Source organism: Channa argus, chromosome 2, assembly GCF_033026475.1.
Source record: "Channa argus isolate prfri chromosome 2, Channa argus male v1.0, whole genome shotgun sequence".
In the NCBI taxonomy this organism is placed as follows: Eukaryota; Metazoa; Chordata; class Actinopteri; order Anabantiformes; family Channidae; genus Channa; species Channa argus.
Window position 1 is genome coordinate 848,939 of NC_090198.1, and position 20,814 is coordinate 869,752.

A 20,814-nucleotide genomic window follows, 5' to 3' on the forward strand; every position below is an offset into this window, starting at 1 on the left:
AGGACAAAGAGGAAGAACAGGAACTGCAGTTATACAAACTGTAAACAAAGCAGCTTCTTTAACACCAATCTGGCTCAACACAGACAGCTTATAATTACTTCTAATAAGGGATATGACTAATAAGAAATTACAATTACAAACAATAACTCTACAAGTTGTACTACTGTTGTCAATTTCAAAATCTCTGCTGGTTTACTTATTCACTAAGCTTAGGATCTAATCAGAGTGTTCTATTTTACAGACAAGTCCTTTTTGCCAAACATAAGACACTTCCGGTTTTGGTTTCTGACTATTACTATATTTGCAAAAATTAAACAGGGCAGCATGGGGGTGGAGTTCTGTACTCTGGTTTCCTCCCACAGTCCAGAGACACATGTTAGGTTAATTGGTGACTCTACATTAAGTGTGAATAATCATATGTTCCTCTGTGTTGGTACCTGACTGGAGACCTGTCCAGGATGTACCTCACCTTTCACCCAATGACAGCTGGAATAGGCTCCAGCCCCCCTCTAGGGCCCAGGCCCCGACTAAACAAGATGAGTGGTTACAAATAATGGAGGAATTTCTAAAATACATCTAGTAATGAGTCTAAATGAGTGGGTCAAATGGCAATTCTATCATTTTGAAAGTACATTCTAAACACAATACTGTGTAAAAGTGAAGGCGTCTGAATATTTTAAACACCGATACATTTATGGATAGGATAAATGGACGTGTACAGAAAACACTGAGCTGTGCCAGAGGCGTGGAAAACATACCTTGGGTATCTGAGTCACCTTTTTTCAGCTAAGAACATTTCCTTTATTTGAGGCTCCAAAACAACCTGACGTCTATTTATTCAGATTAGTGGTGGATTCGGCACTCACTCACACTCTCTGCTCTACCCTTTGATACATATTTTACAATTCCTGCTAAAATCTTTTGACTCCCCCCAACTCCAAAATTGTTATTTCTATGTGTATATGCATTAAACAAAGTACAAGATAATAATCAATGATCTATACAGTTAAATAAATCTGAACAATCTGAAGTATCTGTATTAAGTGTGGAGGCACTGGGAGCATAGCACACTGATGAGTCACTTTTCCATGTTATGGTCCCTTCAAATCCTAATACAGGCAAAGAGAAGGGAAATCTCTTTCTATGGAAAAAGTCAGCCCTCAAAGATGTTTAAACTGTGAATCAGATGTTTCTCAATAGCTTCAAATCAGCAGCATCACATTTTTCATTTCAGGGCTGCATGGTGACACTGTAGTTCACTGGTTCTCTCACCTTGGACCTTAATGTGGTTGGGCATGCAGGTAGGGCAGGACAAAAGGATGAACTCTTCAGCTTGATTCATGGAGTAGTCTGTGCTGGCCACCACCACCCGATCGCCAGATCCCCAGCCCTCTGGTTGGTTAGCAAGTTCCAGTATGGTGCTGTTGGACAGCATGTTGATGGAAATGGAGGCCTGTGGACGAACTACAGTAGATGGGAAGAGTTAGATACTGCTACATTCACACAGGCCTGAACAGTCACACAAAGTAACACTTTTATGGTTTTACTGACTTTGATTAATTACTATCATGTTCTCCCTATTCTTGTGTGGGTTTCTTCACACAGTCCAAAGACATGCATGGTAAGTTACTGGTGACTTTACATTGCCCATTGGTTTAAATGTGACTGTGAATGATTATCTGTCTGTGTATGTCTCTCTGTGTTGGCCCTGAGACAGACTGGTTAGTGGTTCAGGGTGGACCCTGCCTCTCACCCTATGACACCTGGGATAAACTCCAGCCACGCTGTGACCTTAACAGGACAAGTGGTTACAGATAATGGATGAATGGGTGAATCCTTCAAAATCCTTACAATATATAAGAGTTTGGGGACTATTGTATATGTGGTGAAACCATAATGACAGCATAATGTCAGTTGATGTAGAATGTATTTACTGGGGTGGCAAGACTGGGCCACATGCTCAAAATAAGGTGGCACGTTTGGAAGATTATTTAATTATTTAAAATATTTAATCATTGCTCAGTGAAAAAATACCAAAACATTTTATATTTATTATATTCTACTGTACTGTACTTAACTCCAAATAGGGATAAAAAATAATACTGAACAGCTGTTGGACACTAAAAGTCTATAATTTGCCTAGTAGCAACTTGCGAAAAATTCTACTGTGACAAAATATATGAATTATATATATTTTTATTCATTTACAATGGTCATAATGAAGTTTAGCTTCAGATAATGTCAGTTTTCTTTGTGCTGAATGTTATCCAGGAGGTAACTACCACGTTCGTACGCTGGCAGGGGGTGGCACCTAGGATGGTCAATCAGATTTCAGGTCACCCCTCTAGCCCCACCCCTGGTCATCAGAGGCGTTAATAGCATATTTCTCCTTGTAAATCCATTTCAATATGGACAGTAGTGTGTAATGCAACCACAAGGGGGCACAAGCCAGTTTCTTCTTGTGCCAGTCCCACATCTGGATAAATGCAGATGGTTTAATCAGGAAGGACAGGATGTAAAAGACATGCCAAATTAAACATGTGAAATATAGCTTCCACACAGAATCTGACTTGAGTATCAGCAAGAATGAAAGGAAAGATGTTCAAGACGCTGGTGAGACCAGAGATGTTGTTCGGCTTAGAGACAGTGGCACTGAAGAAAAGACAGGAGGCAGAGCTGGAGGTAGCAGAGCTTAAGATGTTGAGGTTCTCTTTGGGAGAGACGAGGATGGACAGGATCAGGAATGAGGACATCAGAGGGACAGCTCATGTTAGATGTGTTGGAGATAAAGTCAGAGAGGACAGATTGAGGTGGTTTGGACATGTTCAGAGGAGAAACTGTGAATATATCGGTAGAAGGATGCTGAGGTTGGAGCTGCCAGGCAGGAGGTCTAGAGGAAGAACAAAGAGGACATTTATGGATGTAAATGGTAAATGTTCTGCACTTATATAGCACTTTTCTACCTATTGGCACTCAAAGCGCTTTACACTGCTTCTTATTCACCCATTCACACTCACAATCACACACACACACTCATACACACACTCAGACACTCATAGTGCATAGCAGCTGGCCAACACTCACTGGGAGCAACTAAGTTGGGGTTCAGTGTCCTCCTCAAGGACACTTGAGTGTGATACGTGAGCACAGGAGCCGGGGATCAAACCAACAACTGCGGGATTGGTGGACATAAAGGAAAGAAGATGGGCAATAGTGACTGATGTCTTCAGATCAACTTGCTCAATGACCTATAATTCCTTTCCACTCTGACCAGAAACCCTCCATACTGTCCATGTGTCAGTATCTGGCTGTCCCTCCTCCCCAGAGCCAAACCTGCAGCGTATACACAACTGTTGCTCTTCTCAACTCGCTCTTTAATAATACATTTTATGTGATGGCCAGGTAGAATGTGTGTAGTGCCCCTTGAAACAGTACTTTTATACTTCCATATTTAAGGGGTATTTTTAAATTTTTAATCTGCTCTATGCAATAACAATAAAAGTTTTGTATTTATTTTTTTTCCATTTTGAGCACGACGAATAAAAAATTAACTGCTCTCCAAAAATGTATAATAGACTGTACATATTTTACAATCTTGACTTTTTAATTTTGATTGAATGTGCTTGTTGCAACTTATTGAAAATGTGATTCAACATTTTTGAAGTTCATTTGTCAACCAATTATGTGAGCATTTGATAAATAGAAAAGAAAATCTTGGCACAGCCTATGTGGAGTATGTGTGTGTGGGTAATTGCAGAGTGATGCAAGTGGGTTGTATCCCAGTGTCAATCTTGACAAAACATCACAGCAACATTCCTTTGCATGTAATACTGCACACACATACACACACACACAGTGCATAAAGATCATGGCGCAGACCATACAGCAGTGTTTTGGTCCACCACGATGTGGGTCCCATGCGTTCCAACCACAAAAGCCTGCCCACTCTGCAGTGCATCCAGACTGTTTGTGTGCACACATCAATGTTGATCCGCTTAAGCTCTATAGCCATGATAGGCTTCTCAGAGCTATTGCTCATTGGTCAAATGTTTTGTTTTTGTTTGTATATATATATATATATATATATATATATATATATGTCTTAAAATCTCTCAACATCGTCCTAGAACTAGAGATATGGAACCAAATTACTGTGGAAAACTATTCAATGTTATGTATTTTTGTGTGGATGGTAGTTTTAAAGATATGACCCTAGTGTTCTTTGTGACCACTGGACACATCTTGCTCTCTGTGTGATCTTTGGTGGTTGACACTCCTGGGGAGGGCACCAGTGGTTATTATTATCCATTTGTACAAGATCGGCCTAAGAGTTGACGAGTGGAGTCTAAACTACTAGACATTTCCTTTGTTCAATCCATGACCCACTTCCACAAAACTGTGTTGTCAAGATCAGACTTAAGAACGAAGATGCAGATTTCTCTTCTTTCACACCTGATTGTCATCACACAGAACCACCTGACTCTAATTTCCAATTAAAACAAACTAATAATCCTAAATTCACATTATTTTAAGCAATTGAGTAAAAAATGTTTTGTTATTAATGAAAAATTTTGCACATTTATTAAAAATCCAAAACTAGAACCTAATCATGTCATTCATTTTGCATCGATTGTTTCTTGTCAATTTGGTGGAATCCACCTGAGGGTAATTGCCCTTATTGGTGTTACTGATGTCATTGTGGAGCTCTACAGAAAGTTTCTTGGGCTTTATGGCTTGGCTTATATTTTGACGTACAAACTATGTTCACTCAGTTCAGTTTGCTACAGGTGGACTCCAGTCAAGTTTAGGACTTGTGACAAGAAGAATAAAATCAAACAGAACCAACCTGACCATAATTTGGACTGCTACCAGAAAGGCTCCCAATGCTTTTGCAATGAAAGATTTTAGTTTGTGATTTCAATATATTTAACAACTTTTCTAAAAAAAACATTTCACGTTGTCATTAAGTGTACAGTGGATTGATGGGAAACAATGGCTTTTTTTCATTTTCATTCAATTTCAAGGGATCTGACTCTACATGTACTGTACTCACAAACATACCCAGTTTTCCACAGAGAAAGCGGACCCTGTAGTTGTGACACAGGCCATAAGCCTGATCCTGGTTGAGACAGACAAAGCCGTAGTCCTTGTCATTCTTGTGGATCACATCTCCTGTCTGGTTGGATGGTATGCTTTCATGGGTTTCAGCCTGTACAGGGGAAAGATGAATTACATACATATGAAAAACCCAAAAACGTTGTTGAAGATTGTGGCAGTGGCAGTTCTTTGAGATCAAGGGCCACGTGTAGCTCCTCTGCATTATGAGGTCCCTCGTGTATGCTAATACTCAATGTTTCATCCATCTATCTATTATCTTAACCACTTATTGTCATGATCTGGTCAGTTATATTCACTTCCTGTTGTGGACTTTTATTCTGTTTGTCTTGGTCTGAGGTTTCATTAGATTTTTATGTCGTGTCTTAGTCGTTTTCTGTATGTTCGTTTTTTTTTGTTTATGGATATTCTTTTTTTTGTATGATTGCCTAGTTAGTCTTTTTACATTGATCTTTAGTTTTTTCAGTTCTTGTAGCATCCCGGTATTTTTGTTTCAGCTCTTGTAAGGTCACACATTGGTTTATTAGCTTCCTCCTCGTTAGTCTTATGTTTGGTTCTCCTATTGGAGATTCTCAGTTTCATTGGCCATGTTTAAGTTGACTTCGTAGTATCCTGTACTGGTGTTACGATCCCAATTTTTTTAGTTTCACTGTTTCCTAGTTATCTCCCAGCTCTAGTGTCTGTGCTCATACTTAATTTTTAGCTTCACTCTTTGGAATTGTCAGTTTGCCAACTCAGCCCTTGTTCCATTTCTTAGTTTGTTTGTCTATGCCAAAGTAAGTTTCTTGTCTTGTTTATAGGCTGTACCTGCTGTTTTGTGCCAGTGTTCTGTTCTCCTGGTGGGAGTGAACTTTTTAGTCTTCCCTTGTCTTTCTCAGCATCTGTTAATAAAGTAGATTTTTCTTGTCACATCTCCCTCTCATGTTGTTGCACTTGGGTCAACCTTAATATCAATCCTGACACTTATCTGCCTCTTTACCAATAACACCTGGGATAGGCTCCAGGACATAACTGTGATCCTGAACAAGTTTCCAGTCTATCTCAGGTCACAGACTCACATTCACAGCTACTTTACTGGCAATTTAGAGTCCCCAATGAACCTAACATCCATGTTTCTGGACTGTGGGAGGAAACCCATGCAAGTACAGGGAGAACATGCAAACACAAAGGCCACAGCCAGCGAGGGGAATAATAACTAGCTGTGAGGCAACAGTACTAACCACTCCACCATTGTGCTGCCCCAAAAATGTCAATGGTGATTTTTGTACCACTATACACTACCATCCTAGCTGTACAACTTTTTGCTGGTTATGTTGCATTTTAACTGGCAACATTTTGCACAAAGGTTAATGTATACAACATCACCAACTGCTGTTTTCCATCTATTTTCAATGTGTCACACACTGTAAGCCACTGTAGCTAAGTGCGCCCTAACTTGTCTGTCAACATCTGGCTTATTGTAATGAAGCTGTGAAAAGGCAAAAATTGTGCCCCACATTCAATCTAACTACTACAGCATTTTCCCAAATGAGAGTTCACCGCCAACAGGGAAATTGCCTTTGACATGGGAACGATGGAAGTTTTAACTTGGCGTGCTGTTGTGCAATCCAGCAGATTTCCCCTTAGAGCAGAGCTGGTGGCAAAACACACTGGAAAGGCCGGGAGAGGCTGCCAGTCAGTTGCGGTTTCATGTGTTTAATGTTAATGTGTTAGAGGAACTATTTCTGATGAACATTTGTAAAACAATGGAAGTATAACCTGCTGTACTCCAGCGACTCGCAGATACACCACTACAGTACAAAGCCAAAGATCAACAGAGTGAAGATATTCAGCCTCTTCACATTAGGATGCTCAAATAACCTAAAACAAATCAGAACCACATTACATAATGTGTTGGAAGGAGACAATAAAACACTTGGCTGCTAAAAATAGAGATCCCAGTAGGCAAATTAAAGAGTGAAAAGTGCAAACTGAGGAAACTTTGACTATGTCCAGACTGTGTGGAAAAATGACACACACACAGCTGGCAACCCACAGCGGACATGGCAGTTTTTCCTAAATGTTTATGGACACAGAATAAAATCACAGCTTTATTACTTGGTACAACACAAGTTATTAAAAAAAGAACTAGAAAACAACGATTGTAACTTTTCTGGAGATCATTGTTCTGTATGATGAATTAAATCCTTTTTTTATAATAACAAAGAACAAACCAGTAAGGGAAGCAGAGAAATGGGTAGACATTTGCACCACAGCCATAAAAAAAAGACCAGCTGGAGCTATTTCTTATGGTAATGGTATGGGTGTTGGAGGAGGAGTGGGCAGACCTGGCACAAATGCTTATCTCTGTACAAGGCTAACAGCTGCTGCTTTATGGTGCCAGGCCTGAACCACCAACCAATCCTTCTGTGGTTTGGGCTGTTTCATGTCGCAGTAGCACATAATAGCAGAGTGGCTTGGTCCTGATGACGGACTGGACTGGACAAACTGGACACAGGTGCAGCTGGAGCCAAAGTCCGTGTGGTGATTTCAGTTTGGGCCATGGGATGTGTTTAAAGTTTCAACGCTATTATTACACATCACCCAGATTTTAATATTTATACAGGAGGAGCCACAGAATAATGGAGCCCTGTGGCACAGGGGGATAAAATACAGCTCTAAGGAGAAGGACGAGCCACTGGGTAAATTCCATATTCTTTAAATTTTAAAGTAAACAAAGGGCCTGAAGCAAATACACTTATTAGATGGGAATATAGTGCTATTTTTAAATACGTGAATAATAATAAAATAAAAATGTTACAACAACCCTTGGGTGGGGTTCCTGTTCATGGTTGACCATGGATTTTGAGACCTGCTTTAGATCATGTCCTGTTAAAGGAAATTTGCATCCAGAATTTTCCATTATTTATTGGATCCGTTCTTCCCTCTAACTGTCCAATATTTCCTGTGCTACAACTGAACATTTTTTTTTTTTTTCATGTTTTTCTACCCCTGTGCTCAGCAGCCAGAGAGGTCTTTTATTTCTAAATCTTTTCAACCTCACTCTCAACTGTCTGGAAAAGTCTCACATATCACAGCACTTAGTCTTAGAGTCAGTAGCTGTGGCAATGTTATGCCATTGTGTATAATCCTGACCTTAGGCTCATTCAGTCTCTGGGAAACTGGTTTGGCTAATAAATCTGAAACACCATCCATGGACTGCCTCATTCACCTATATCCACTAGTAGTAAGCTCAAAAGATTCCCACATTGTGTACATCAAACCATGATTTGTAGTTCACTGATCTTGTGCCCATGTTCCCCTCCATGTCATGGAAAATCCATGCTGTCCTTAGCAGAGAACATAGCGACATGAATGAACAAAAATGGTAAATGGTTACATTTACCATTATATAGCGTTTATCTGCCTGTTGTTACCCAAAGTGCTTAACAATGATTCTCATTCACCCATTCACATACTGATGGGGGAGGTCTGGCTGGGAGCAACTAATTTAGGGTTCAGTGTCTTGCTGGAAGACACTTTGACATGTGACAGGAGGAACCGGGGATCAAACCAACAACTCTGGGGTTGGTGGACAAGATTTCTACCTCTTGCACTTCAGTCATCCTACAGTTAAAGCAACTATATCTTCAGCCTTGATCCCGATACTCCCGATTTCATGTCACATCTTATGAGCAGCTGTATCTCATTTTGTTCTAAATAATGAAGAGTATTATAGTAGTATAATCACAAATCCCTGTGTTAATTTGTTTTCTATGAAATAAAAAAATGGACAGTGACACCAGTCTGATTTCAATTTGATTCTGGATAAAATAACATATATATAATGTGTAAACAATGCTACAATGTAAGCTCACAGAGCACTGATGTCTAAATGTGAAGACATCATAATCACCTTTAACATCACCTTTAATTAGAAGACTTACTGTTTTATCTAGAGCTTAAACTGAAATATTTCTCAGATTTTCAGGAAATGCATTAGTTGAAAACAAATATCAACGTAGGTAGAGCCTGGGGGATCTCAGTTCTGTTGTTATCACAATTAAAGTCGAAGTTTCAGTGAATTTTCTTGTTTCAGAAAAATATGATAATGACCTACTCATCAGCATCTGCAGCTCCCATGTGTGTGACTGTGTTTGATGAAGTAGGAGTGGATTTACCTGGATGTCCAGAGGACTGCTACACAGTCGGTCTGGATAGGCCTCGTGCAGGTCAGACAGTTTCTCCCAGTCTCCAGATCCCCTCTCATCATCCCTGTCAAACCATTCTGTCCATTCTGCCTCTGAAGGACACACAAACACAGACACACACTCACACACAGGTACCTCCCAGTTCAGTGATCAGACAGCAAAGTGGTAGATATTAGACTAATGTACTGTACATTAAGGCTTCTACTTGTAGTCCATTATTGGCTGTCAGAAGCACTCTATGGAGAGTAATTGAAGGGCTCTCTCCACTCATTATGTTCTCTTTCCGGCCACCACAGCGGGGGATGAGCATTTTGACTGCAGGCCTGAATTTCAATCTGGATCTTAACACACACACTTAGGGTGCCTGTGAATTTCTGGGGGTCTCACAGCTTCACTGTTTGTGTATCAAGCATGTGTCCATATCTGCATGCCGGAGTGTGGTACTTTCATTAAAAAAGCTTCTATCTGATGGGAGATGAGAAGCATCTAATTGGAATCTGCTTTGAACGGGGGGTAAAGGAACGGCAAATAATGGCAGAGCTGTGGGCAGCTGGGTATGAAACAGATGTATTGATGAGAAGATTTGGTGATGATATTGTCAGTCTGTGACATGATAGAACGAGTTTGTGTTTTTAATGTTTCATGTGTTTCATTAATCCTGTGTTTCAATAAATCCTGTTAAAATCACACTTTTCAAAACACTTTAACAGCTGCCAGAAGAAATGTGAATTTAGGAATTTTCTGCCTACAGCAGAAATGTCATTATATTGGCTTAATAGAAAAGTCTTATTATTATATAACACTACTTACGCTATTTAAACATGGTGCCAACAAAGTATAAAAAGCTGTGCAATAATTATTTTATAAATTTATTTTAATAACTTTTTGGGAAACAAAAGTTCGCCCCAGAAATTGAGACATAGTTTGTTATAGCAGTTGTTGAATACATCAGCCACAAAATTAAAACCACATGGTTGTAATGCTGTGAACAGAACACATATCATAGCTTGCTGTGTATGACGCTGTGAAGCTGCAGACCAGTGAGACTGCCAGTGCTGACCCCTGTCCACCACAACAACACCAGGTGGTATTAATGCTGTGGTTATTCAGTGTACGTCATCACGGATATTGATTCTAGTGGAACTGCTGTTACAAAATGCCTGGTCTATGTCATATTTAGTCTCAAGTGTTTCCTAGAGAAAACCTTGAGAAACAGATGGGGCTCAGTGTGTGGGATGAAGCTGCACAAAAGGCTTTACTGTATCTGTAGATGCTTAATAAATTCACTGGTTACATTTAGGAATTGAGTCTGTTAGTTTTTAGTAATATAGTAATAGTAGTAAGACCAACCGTATTGTTGTTGTTAAACCTCTAGCAGCTGTAGTAACCAATAACACAAGCTGAGAGAGAAAGTTAGTTATGTGGTTGTAGATGGATACATGCAGGGTTAGGAGATCAGGATCAGTACGTGTACTGCACCATGAAACATTTTAGCCCATGTTTAAACCCATAAATGTCAATCTGGCACCTGGAGTCAACAGTTAGTGGAGGACAACTACTTCACGTTATCCAACCCAACCCAAATGTGTGTGCTTGTATGTGAGGACACGTACAGTACCTTGCACCCACTGACTGCTAGTGGTGATGGTGAAATGCTCGTCATAGCTCGACTGAAAGACACGAGAGCTCCGGGCCTCTGAAGAGGCCTTGGTCCCTGACAATACACACACGTCAATATAATGTAAATTACTGTAACTTAATAATACTACAGTACCTACAGTATGATCTCAATAATTATGAGGACAATGTCCCATTAAAAGGCAAAACATGAACACTGAGCCAGATGATTATTCATGACATGTATGTTTCTTTTCCTACTGTAAATGTATAACATTATGATGAAAGCAAACATTCAAAAAGGATTCCTACCTTGATACACAGCGTGATCCTCCACAACAGAAGAGAGATCACCTTTTCTCACTATAAATGTCCAGGGGTGCCTGGAAAAAGACAAGAGGTGAAGCAGGTGGGAGGAAAATAGTGATAGTAGGAACAGGGAAAAGAGCTGGGGAAGTGCAGTTAATAGAGGGAAAGTATTAATAGAAAGAAGACAGAGGTAAATAAGAAATTAACGCAGAAAAAGTTAATTGTAGGATATGCAAATAGAAGTAGCTGAAGAGCTGGTAAAAAAAAAAGGGAATGTCTACATTACACTGCACACACACACAAAGAAAGACGGTGGCATTATATTCCTAATAATGTTGACAAAAAGAGTGAGTGGCTGACATTCACAGGTGGAAAGTGTGGGTAAATAAGTGAGCTATGCCAGCATGCATCACTCAGGTGCCACATGCCACCTGCCAGGGGGGGAACAGGGGAAGTTGTGTGTATGTGTGTGACTGCATGTCCATGTCTAAGATGTCACAACATACAGTGTGTGTGAAGAAACGGGAGCTTGTACATGGGCAGTGAATCCATATGTGACTTGTGTGTAAAATGTGTGACAGTCAGCAGAGAGCTTGGACATGTGCTCCTGAGAGACTGGATCCAAAACTGACATTCATTGTGGCTTTGCATTATTATTATTATTATTATTATTATTATTATTATTATTATTATTATTATTATTATTATTATTATTGAGAATACAATGTGAACTGTCTAAAAGGTTTTAAATCTCAAAACAATGCATGTTGGTAAGTTGGTTTCCTTGTTTAAAAAAACAACTAAATGGAGATGAGATGTTCATATCTGTAATATTATATTCATTCAAGCCATCATTTCAATTCAAAAGACAGCAGAACTATCTGTGTCTAGAAAATGTTTCTTTAAATTACAATAAGGCCTTCTGAGTTTAATTAACATGAAATGAGCAGAATGTACATGTTTACATGGAGTTAATGAAAATTAAGTAATTAAGTATTTCTGCTCGATAAGTTAATTAAAAAACGTCAATCATCAAAAATTTTGGTAGTGAAATCTACAGTGTAAATAATCAACTATGGTTATGTTCTATTTTGTAGACACATGTAAGGTTTGTGATCTGTGGCAGCAGTTTTTATCACATTTCTGATGACGGTTTTACAATATTCTACTGAGCGACCGGTAGCTGTAGATTATGCAAAGAATTGCACTGATGCACCAGAAAAGGCAAACGAGGAAGTGTGCAAGTCAGTAAACTCTAGCCTCTGTCTGTCTTGGTTCATATTTTTTATATATCCATGATGAGCACGCGTGGAAACAATTTAGGGTTTTTAGAATGAAATGCACATTGCAAATTTGTCATAAATACTTTATTTTCTTTGGCAAGTAACAATGTATGTATACAAACTCCACAAAACATGTTTGCGTTCTTAACACACAGTGGGTCAGATCCTGACAGATGTATTCGGTGTCAGTTAGTCCTGCAGCAGATAACTTTAAATCTCAGCAGCCACTGAGGTTATTGAGTTCACAGAGGAGTGAAGCACTTGTGATGGTAATTTATTGTGCACATTCTGTACACTGGGTCAGTCAAATCCTACATCCAACCTATGTGATGCCAAGATGGTTTGGTTTGTACACAACTTGTACCACATCTGTTATATTCCCGACACACTACAAATTAATTTTTGCTGAGGTGTGTATTTCTTTACGCTGCCACCAGCACCACTGTGGCAGCTGCAGTAAACATATGCAAATTACATTACTGAGAATGTATTGCACAGTCTACACAGTCTCATAAATTCCAGCTTATTAAAATGTCTCTGGGTGAGCCACAAATTACATAGCCTCTCTCTACTGATGACACCAGTGTTGGCCTGTTTGGCAACAGTGTGAGGAGAGAAGGCGACAAGAGTCATTAGGCAGGAATTCCTCTGTCGCCTCACCACTGCTCCTATCCATTTCCTCTGTCTTCCACAGGATCCAGAACCATGGAGCAAAGTGCAAATTGGAAAAGGGAATGTTCCACTCTGAACTCTGAACATTTATGAAACCCTCTCAGTGTTTGCTGTGGTCTCCTCAACAGCATTAAGTTTCATAACACCGCCTGGCTCATAGACTAACCACAGGCCCTACGCTGCCAACATTTACCGGCATCTTCTCTTGGTCGACAACAAGGTCTCACATTTTGCAGCTGACTAGCACAGTGCAAACCCAGCCACACACAAGTCTGTGGTTTACAGTGCAAAATTGCCTTTTCTTACGTCATGCATTCTTTATTTTGAAAAACAAAAGAGCACAGTAAGTCTTGTTTGAGGAATGTGTCAGCATCCAATGGTCCACATTCGTGTCCACTCCAATAACCTTATTTTAGAAACTCGGAGGACACCTTCAGTGGTTTCGTTATCAGGCACGATTCGTTTTTCTTTTTCCAAGCGTTCCTGACATGCTAACACATACAGGCTGAAAGGCCGGGCTTTGCTCCCTAAACAGTTTCTGTGAAGTAAGATACAGCATAACTAAAGTGCATACAATATGATTAGCTGCAGCATTCCATAACAAGTGGGACTGTGTGTATGGGTATGTGGATTGTGTGTTGAATGCATCCTGCATTTGAGACTCCTATCAACAACCGTATGCGTTTGCGTGTATCAAATCATTGCTTATGTGGTCACATCTACATCGTTGCTGCAGGTAGGGCACTGTGTTCTTTTGGATTAGCTACTAACTATCTGGGTATTTCAATTTTTTGTCACATTTACTTTTATTCCACTACAGTTTTGAGATTATTCATCACCTAAACTGTTTCCTTTTCACCCTTTGCAGGGTACAGCACACATGTCAAACAAATTGAAAACAAATGTTTTGTTCCTTTTAAAAAGTTTCATTTTCCTGATGTTTAGCCCCAACACTTGTTTTGTTATTGCTAATAAATAAAGGGTCAATTAGTGAATAGTGAATAATCAAATGAATTCTTGATTTTTTCCCAGTAAATAGTTACAAAGCAGATTTTCAAACTGGTTCTCTCATTGAATCTGTACATGAGTTAGAGTCAGAAACACATGAACATTTAAGATTTCAGCAGAAACCTTATTAATGTGGAACAAATCGGAACTAGATTTGTACGTTTATGTGATCAATAGCATCGAGTTGGTCAAAATAAGAATTCCTTCTCTTACTGATGTACTTCTACTTTTGGACATAAAGTACATTTTAGAGCATGTACATAGTACTTCAGCTTGAGTAAAACCATTTGAAATGGTACTGGAGTCTTTTGTTGTTTCTGTATACAACCAATTGCAACAGTAACATATTTATCACCACTTTCTTTGTTGACTTAGTTTGATCTCAGTAATAACAATGTAAAGGGATTATTGCCAATGAAAACAGATTTGTGAGTTTTGTGAATGTAGCAAAAGTTTTACATTGACTTGCAATAAATAAACTAAATAAAATGATTTTTACAAATGTGAAGAGTTTCTTGGAGATCATCAAGTAACAGAAGACCCTAAAATGCTGCAGAGAATAATTAGAAAAATACAGCGGTTGGGTCTACTGTGTGACATAATTTCCTTATTAATTCACATTAATCAATAAAAAGACATTTTGAAAGTGAAAAACTGTGAATAGCACACTTCCTTTCTTGACATGGTCTGATCTGAATTCCTCAAAGAACTCCCAGCACTGATCAGCAGGGTGTAAGTGAATAACGATGTCTGTCTTATTATGGATGGCCTGATTCAACCTGATACCACTTACTCCTAGACTGAGTACAAGTACATTTGAGTACACTCCAGTAATAGGTACTGATACCAATGCTAAACAGTTTTGCTTCTAATATGAGATGTTGGACACTAAAGTCCTCATTGATCTATTGCAGTTTGGCAACTCCTGCGAGAAAAAGAATTCTGGCACGTTCTGCCAAAACTTGGATGGCAGCAACCAGTGTTTAATAAGCGGAGCAACTTTTGCTGAAAGGAACAAAAAGCAAAGGACAAAAATATGAACAAAGCACATATTCAGGGTGAGATGGCAGATGGAGAAGCAGGATTGTGAAGGAAAAATTACTTCTAACTACTAAATATAAACCTGTTGCCCATGTCAGCTGCAAATATAGAGGTTTTTAAATATTTTTAACAGTATTACCCTTAGGAACTAGATCTTAAGACTTTGGGACAGCAGAGTTTGCATTGACCTTTACTTTTGTCATCATTAATTTTTTTAAAACAGCTCAAGACCACTGAGATTTTTCGACCTCTGACTACCCACAGAGTCTAATGTGGTATCAGACGCAGTGTTGGTTTTTTACCAGTAACAGTACAAGTACAGAAAGGCAGGATCAGGCCCAATGCCTGATACTGGTATTGGTATCGGGAACATCCGTAAACTTTTAAAGATAACTTTGAGTTGAGTTACTTCAGAACAAAAACTGATTTGTATCTTTTCTATCACTAACGTGTGTCACTAAAACCGTATTTCAGCAACTTACCGAAATCCCAGACTGCTGATGTGCTTACTGCCCAGCCTCGTTAGGCTCTTCTTGGCTGAGTCCTCCAAGTTGTTCGAGCCCTCGTCATTGACCACCATGGCTAAAATGAGCCCTGCTTCCACACCATCTACGTACTTTGCAAGGCGACGACTCTCTTCCTTACTACGGTACGTGTCAAATCTGTTGAAGGGAGGACAGGTTAAAAAAGAAACGGCAAACAGTCCAGAAAAGCCACACTGCACGTAGGTCAGACAAGTATAATCCCAAAAGTGCTTCTACTGAGTGGCAGTTTATACTCACTGGTTGTGAGCCTCTAGGGATTCAAGAGGAGGATGCAAATGTGCAATTGCTCATTATAATATCAGTTTAACAAAGTGCCATATTTATAGAACAGGCACATGCACACACCTTATGTACCCAGACTCTGGATGTTATATTTATCTGTCAGTACACAGTAAAATACTGCCTTCTAGCTCTACATTGTGTTTCTGGGGCCCTGCTGGTTCACCTGCCACTCAGACCCACACTCCAGGCCACCCACCAAGACATTAAAGCAGCTTTACTGATTTCTCTCCAAATAGCATTTCTTTTCTTTCTTCCACTGAAATGAGTGCCCTGTCAATAAATCTAAAAGAAACAAAGAAATGTCTTTTGAGAGTTCAGCTGCGCTGTATGATGTACATGTGCTACTTCAAAGTATTCCTAACCACAATAGCAAAACTCAAGATCAAAAATAAGTTGAACAAGCAATGACACCCAGTCATAAAATACATCAAAACGTCAGCACAAACCCACTTCAAAGCTGCACTTACTATCCATTTCTGATTATTGCTCATCATTCTCAGTGTGCATTGTTGCGACAGCCATTTCTTTATTAGGGGAATTTTATGGTTGTTACCTTTTAAAATCAGACAAAACCTAGCAATAGTAAATTGGAAGAGATTGGATGCAGTCCGGTGCCTCCACAATGTATTAATTATCATCTATTTCCCACGATAACACTTGTATAGCAATTGCTCTGACCCTCATTTGAAATAACAAGATAATGGATAATTAATCAAAAGATAAGATATTAAGGATGGCGTCGATTTCTAATTTTAATATCCAGGCAAAGCCGGAGCCATTAGAGGAATATTTGTCTCCTTCAGTGCAGCTCTGTGGTGAGACAGCTTACAAGATGACAGCCACCACATCCTCTCTGCTCTAATTAAAAGCCTCGTGACTGTTCAGCAGCTGAGATGCTGCCTCTGTTTTGAGGGCCCTTCACCTGTCATCGTGCAGCACCTCTCCGGTCTTGGGATCGACGATGTGGATAATGATGCCTCGGTTCCCCCAGCTTCTCTGAAACAGGTAGTTGTTTTGGTTGGTCTCTCCAGGATGGAGAGTCTTGTTGAGAAACGTCCACGACAGCTTCTTTCGTCCGTGGATCTCTAGTGTCCCTCCAGTCCCCACACCAATGTACTTCCTCCCAAAGTAGCTGTGCTCCTGATCACTGTCATCCAACCTGAGAACAGTGTGGGACACATCTTAATGTACTGTACTGTAGACTACTGTTACCCTCCTTCACCTCCTCACACATTTGCTGTGTTTTGCATTGATGATTTTAGTGTCTAACTTGATGCAGCCTGAGCCCTGGGCTGTTGGCTTTGCAACAAAATGCATCAATTAGACACACAGCTCCACTGGGTGATGTTTCTTCATGTTAAATGTGTGAGCTACACTTTTTACAAACTTTGAACCAAGTGCTTCAAAGCCTCTTGTAAATACACAAGAACTCTGGTGGAGTTTGACATCAGTGCCCTATAATTATGTTGACCACTGTAGTCTCCACTCTAATTTCTCAGTGACTGTTACCCTCCTCTTAGGCCTATTTACTGTAAATACCTCCTTTTGCACCTGCCTTTGCTTTTTATTAAATCACTGAGACTACTGACTGACAACCACTTTCAGAGATTTAACTGTCTTCTTGTCCATATGTGTTTAAAGGATCAGTTTCTTGTTGGTTTTAGAGATTTCATATGGATGTTGACATTTAGAAGGGTTAAACATTAGGGATGCCTTCAGCCATTTTCGAAATATGTTCTATTTTCAATATTGTCCATCATCTCTACTCATCCTTCAACCTAGAAACTCTTGGTTGAGAAAGTTTAAAAAACATTTAGCATCAAATGTTATGAATTGGCACAGTTTTGCACAGTCTGTAGGGTCTGAAGTAAGCTGCTCTATTGTGCCTGCACAAGATCTCCAGTGGAATTATGGCATTTCAGAGCACGACCAAGTGTGAAGAATCATGCCGTGTCAGTTGAGCTGTGTTTCTGGCTCATGTGTTTTTAATCGTTTTGGACGACACAGGTCTACGATGGAGATGATCAGGCTAATGCAAATACTGAGTATTATGGATGAGTACAGACAATTCATTACTGGTTTTAGTGTCTGAATCAAAACATTATTGAAGATGTAATATCTTTTAGAAAATAATTTAAATGATTCTTTAATGTCACATTTTTGCTACATATATATTTAATATTTACCAAGAATACAAGGATTATAGTATGTAATCAGTCAAATGACATTAGTCAATCTCTCCTCTCACACCACAATTGTCACCACTGTATGACATTAACTATGTGTGTTTTCTCCTGTAGTTGTTTTTGTCCTTCTCTGTCTCCCTCTCTCTGTCCCTTTCTGCAGGTGTCCCCGGCAGGTGTCCCCGGCTTTGGAGCTTTGTGTTTTCCATTGTGCAGCTACTGGTCCTACCAACCTGCCTGATGTTTTGTTATTGCTTTTATTGCTCTTTTTCTTTTTTTCTTTTTTTCTCTTCACTTTCCACTCACCCCAGCCGGTCAAGGCAGATGGTCGTCCACCCTGACCTTGGTTCTGCTGGAGGTTTCTTCCGTTAAAGGGAGTTTTTCCTCTCCACTGTTGCCTAGGTCTTGTTCAAGGGGGAATTGTTGGGTTCTCTCTATACATCTTTATAGTCTTGACTTTATTCTGTAAAGTGCCTTGAAGATGACTTTGTTTTGAATTGGTGCTATATAAATAAAGTTGAACTGAAAATTTAATTTGAATAGGCTGATATCAGAGAAGGCCCATACTGACAAGAATTTTTTTTTTTTTAATCACAGGCCAATATAACATTTCTACAAATATAGCATTTAGTACGTTTTTACGTCCACCAATTCAGACGGAATTAATTTTATCAAACATCTCAACCCACAGTGCAGAGTCCCACAGACGCGGTAAACAACGGTTTAGTCAGTTGTAGACTGAGTTGTTGGTCTTGGTGCCATCTGTTTGTGTGTTTGGTGTGTTTGGTGGTGTGCTGGTGTGTGACATGGATGTATATTTTATCAGTTAATTAGTTGGTCCTCAAACATGAGACCATTCCCATAATCTGAAAAGTATCTTTTAGGAAAAAAAAGAAAAAACTCATAGGTTTAAAAACTCTGTGTTGTTTGACTGCAGTTGTCAAACTGACTATACAAAATATAAATGCACTGATTTGTGTTCAGTACTTCTTGAAAACATGTAAATGCACTAAATAACAGAGTATCACTATGTTTTCATGCTAAACTTCATACAACTGTACCTTCCAAACAAAGAGATTGTGAGGTTGCCTTTATAAGGACAGTCTGGGCTTCCGATGTGTAGTTCCCCTTTGTTCCCAATCAGAATGTGTTTTGTTCGAAGCAGTATGGGTCGGCTGCTGTCGGCAATCACCAGCTTTCCTACGGAGGAGAGAGAAGAGGGTCATGAAGCCTCCTGGCAGGACTTTCATACTCCAGTGCCCTCAGAAACCTTCTGTCTTCCTACCATTTATGGCTCTTGGCTCAGACCATGCGCACACTCTGATTGACAGAGACACTGCATTGTTCTTAAATATTCCTCTTTGGACAATATATTCAACAAACATGATCATACTAATTGAAATCTTACTATTCTGAAAGACAATTCAGTTCCCCCATTTATACTAAATGGCTCCAAGAAAATGTATGAGAAAATGCTGTGGTCTTTGAGGGATGAATTGTAGCTACAGTCAGGATTAAGCTGGCAGAGTGAACCAATGCTCCAGAATACACAACTGTAAACACGGATTCATTATTAATAAGTCAACTATTTCAAACAGCATCAAGCAAACTTACTTTAATGCACCTCTGAAAACAGACACTTGTTGTGCTAAAATATATTCTCTGTTATTTAAAGGTACAATATGCAACTGCAACATGAGACCTTAAATCAATCCAGCGAGGGTCCCACATACTGATGCCACATACTGATGCTGTGTTCAGCTCATGGCATCTCATACATATACGCAGGTTTTCATTTCATAGCACCATGTTGCATATAGGGTTTAATCTTCTCTGACTGATTAGATGGAGGAGCCTGCTACTAAAACCTTTAGAAGTAAATTCTCTGTACTGCTGACAGTATTGTTCTGAGAGTGTGTCACAACAGCACCTCTTCACATTAACATAAGTTATGCAGCATATTTTCGACTACAGCTGTTCACAACAGTTGCTGTCACATTAAAGCTATAACTTTAATATGACAAAAAAAATCTATATATTTATTGTCATTTCAGCTGATAATTTTTTTATGCTGGATGCCCTTCCTTAGCCAACCCTCCCCAATTTCTACTGGGCCTGGACTGGCACTGCACAGCTGGGGAGGGGAATGGGCTTTTGGGGGTTCAGTGTCTTGCCCAGAGACACTTCGACATATAGCCGGGACCGGACATCGAACCACTGACCCTGTGGTCCGTGGATGACCAACTGAGCTACAGCCTCCCCCCAATGTGACAAATAAAATACTTCTTCTTTGCCTTTGGGCTGTTCCCTTTCAGGGGTCACCTAACATGATCTGTCCCTCTGATGTCCTCATTCCTGGTCCTGTCCATCCTCGTCACCCCTCAACATCTTAAGCTCTGCTACCTCCAGTCTTTTCTTCAGTGCCACTGTCTCTAAGACGAACAACATCTCTGGTCTCACCACCGTCTTGAACACCTTTACTTTCATTCTCACTGATACTCTTTTATCACACAACACACCTGACACTTTTCTCCACCCGTTCCAACTTGATTGCAGTCGCCTCTTCACC

The 20,814-nt window shown here is 39.7% G+C and overlaps 1 protein-coding gene across 5 annotated transcripts in view; it reads right to left on the minus strand.

Annotated features, from left to right (window-relative positions):
• The window catches only part of cemip (cell migration inducing hyaluronidase 1), a 168,730-nt gene that overhangs the window by 66,106 nt on the left and 81,810 nt on the right, over positions 1-20,814 (minus strand). For all 5 annotated transcript variants that reach the window (XM_067493648.1, XM_067493610.1, XM_067493620.1 and 2 more), the window contains 8 exons: positions 19,307-19,445; positions 16,985-17,221; positions 15,718-15,897; positions 11,235-11,305; positions 10,924-11,019; positions 9,276-9,397; positions 5,062-5,209; positions 1,273-1,464 (listed from right to left, as the gene is read on the minus strand). In XM_067493648.1, coding sequence (XP_067349749.1) covers positions 1,273-1,464; positions 5,062-5,209; positions 9,276-9,397; positions 10,924-11,019; positions 11,235-11,305; positions 15,718-15,897; positions 16,985-17,221; positions 19,307-19,445 — 1,185 coding nt within the window. The remainder of the gene's footprint in view (positions 1-1,272; positions 1,465-5,061; positions 5,210-9,275; positions 9,398-10,923; positions 11,020-11,234; positions 11,306-15,717; positions 15,898-16,984; positions 17,222-19,306; positions 19,446-20,814) is intronic.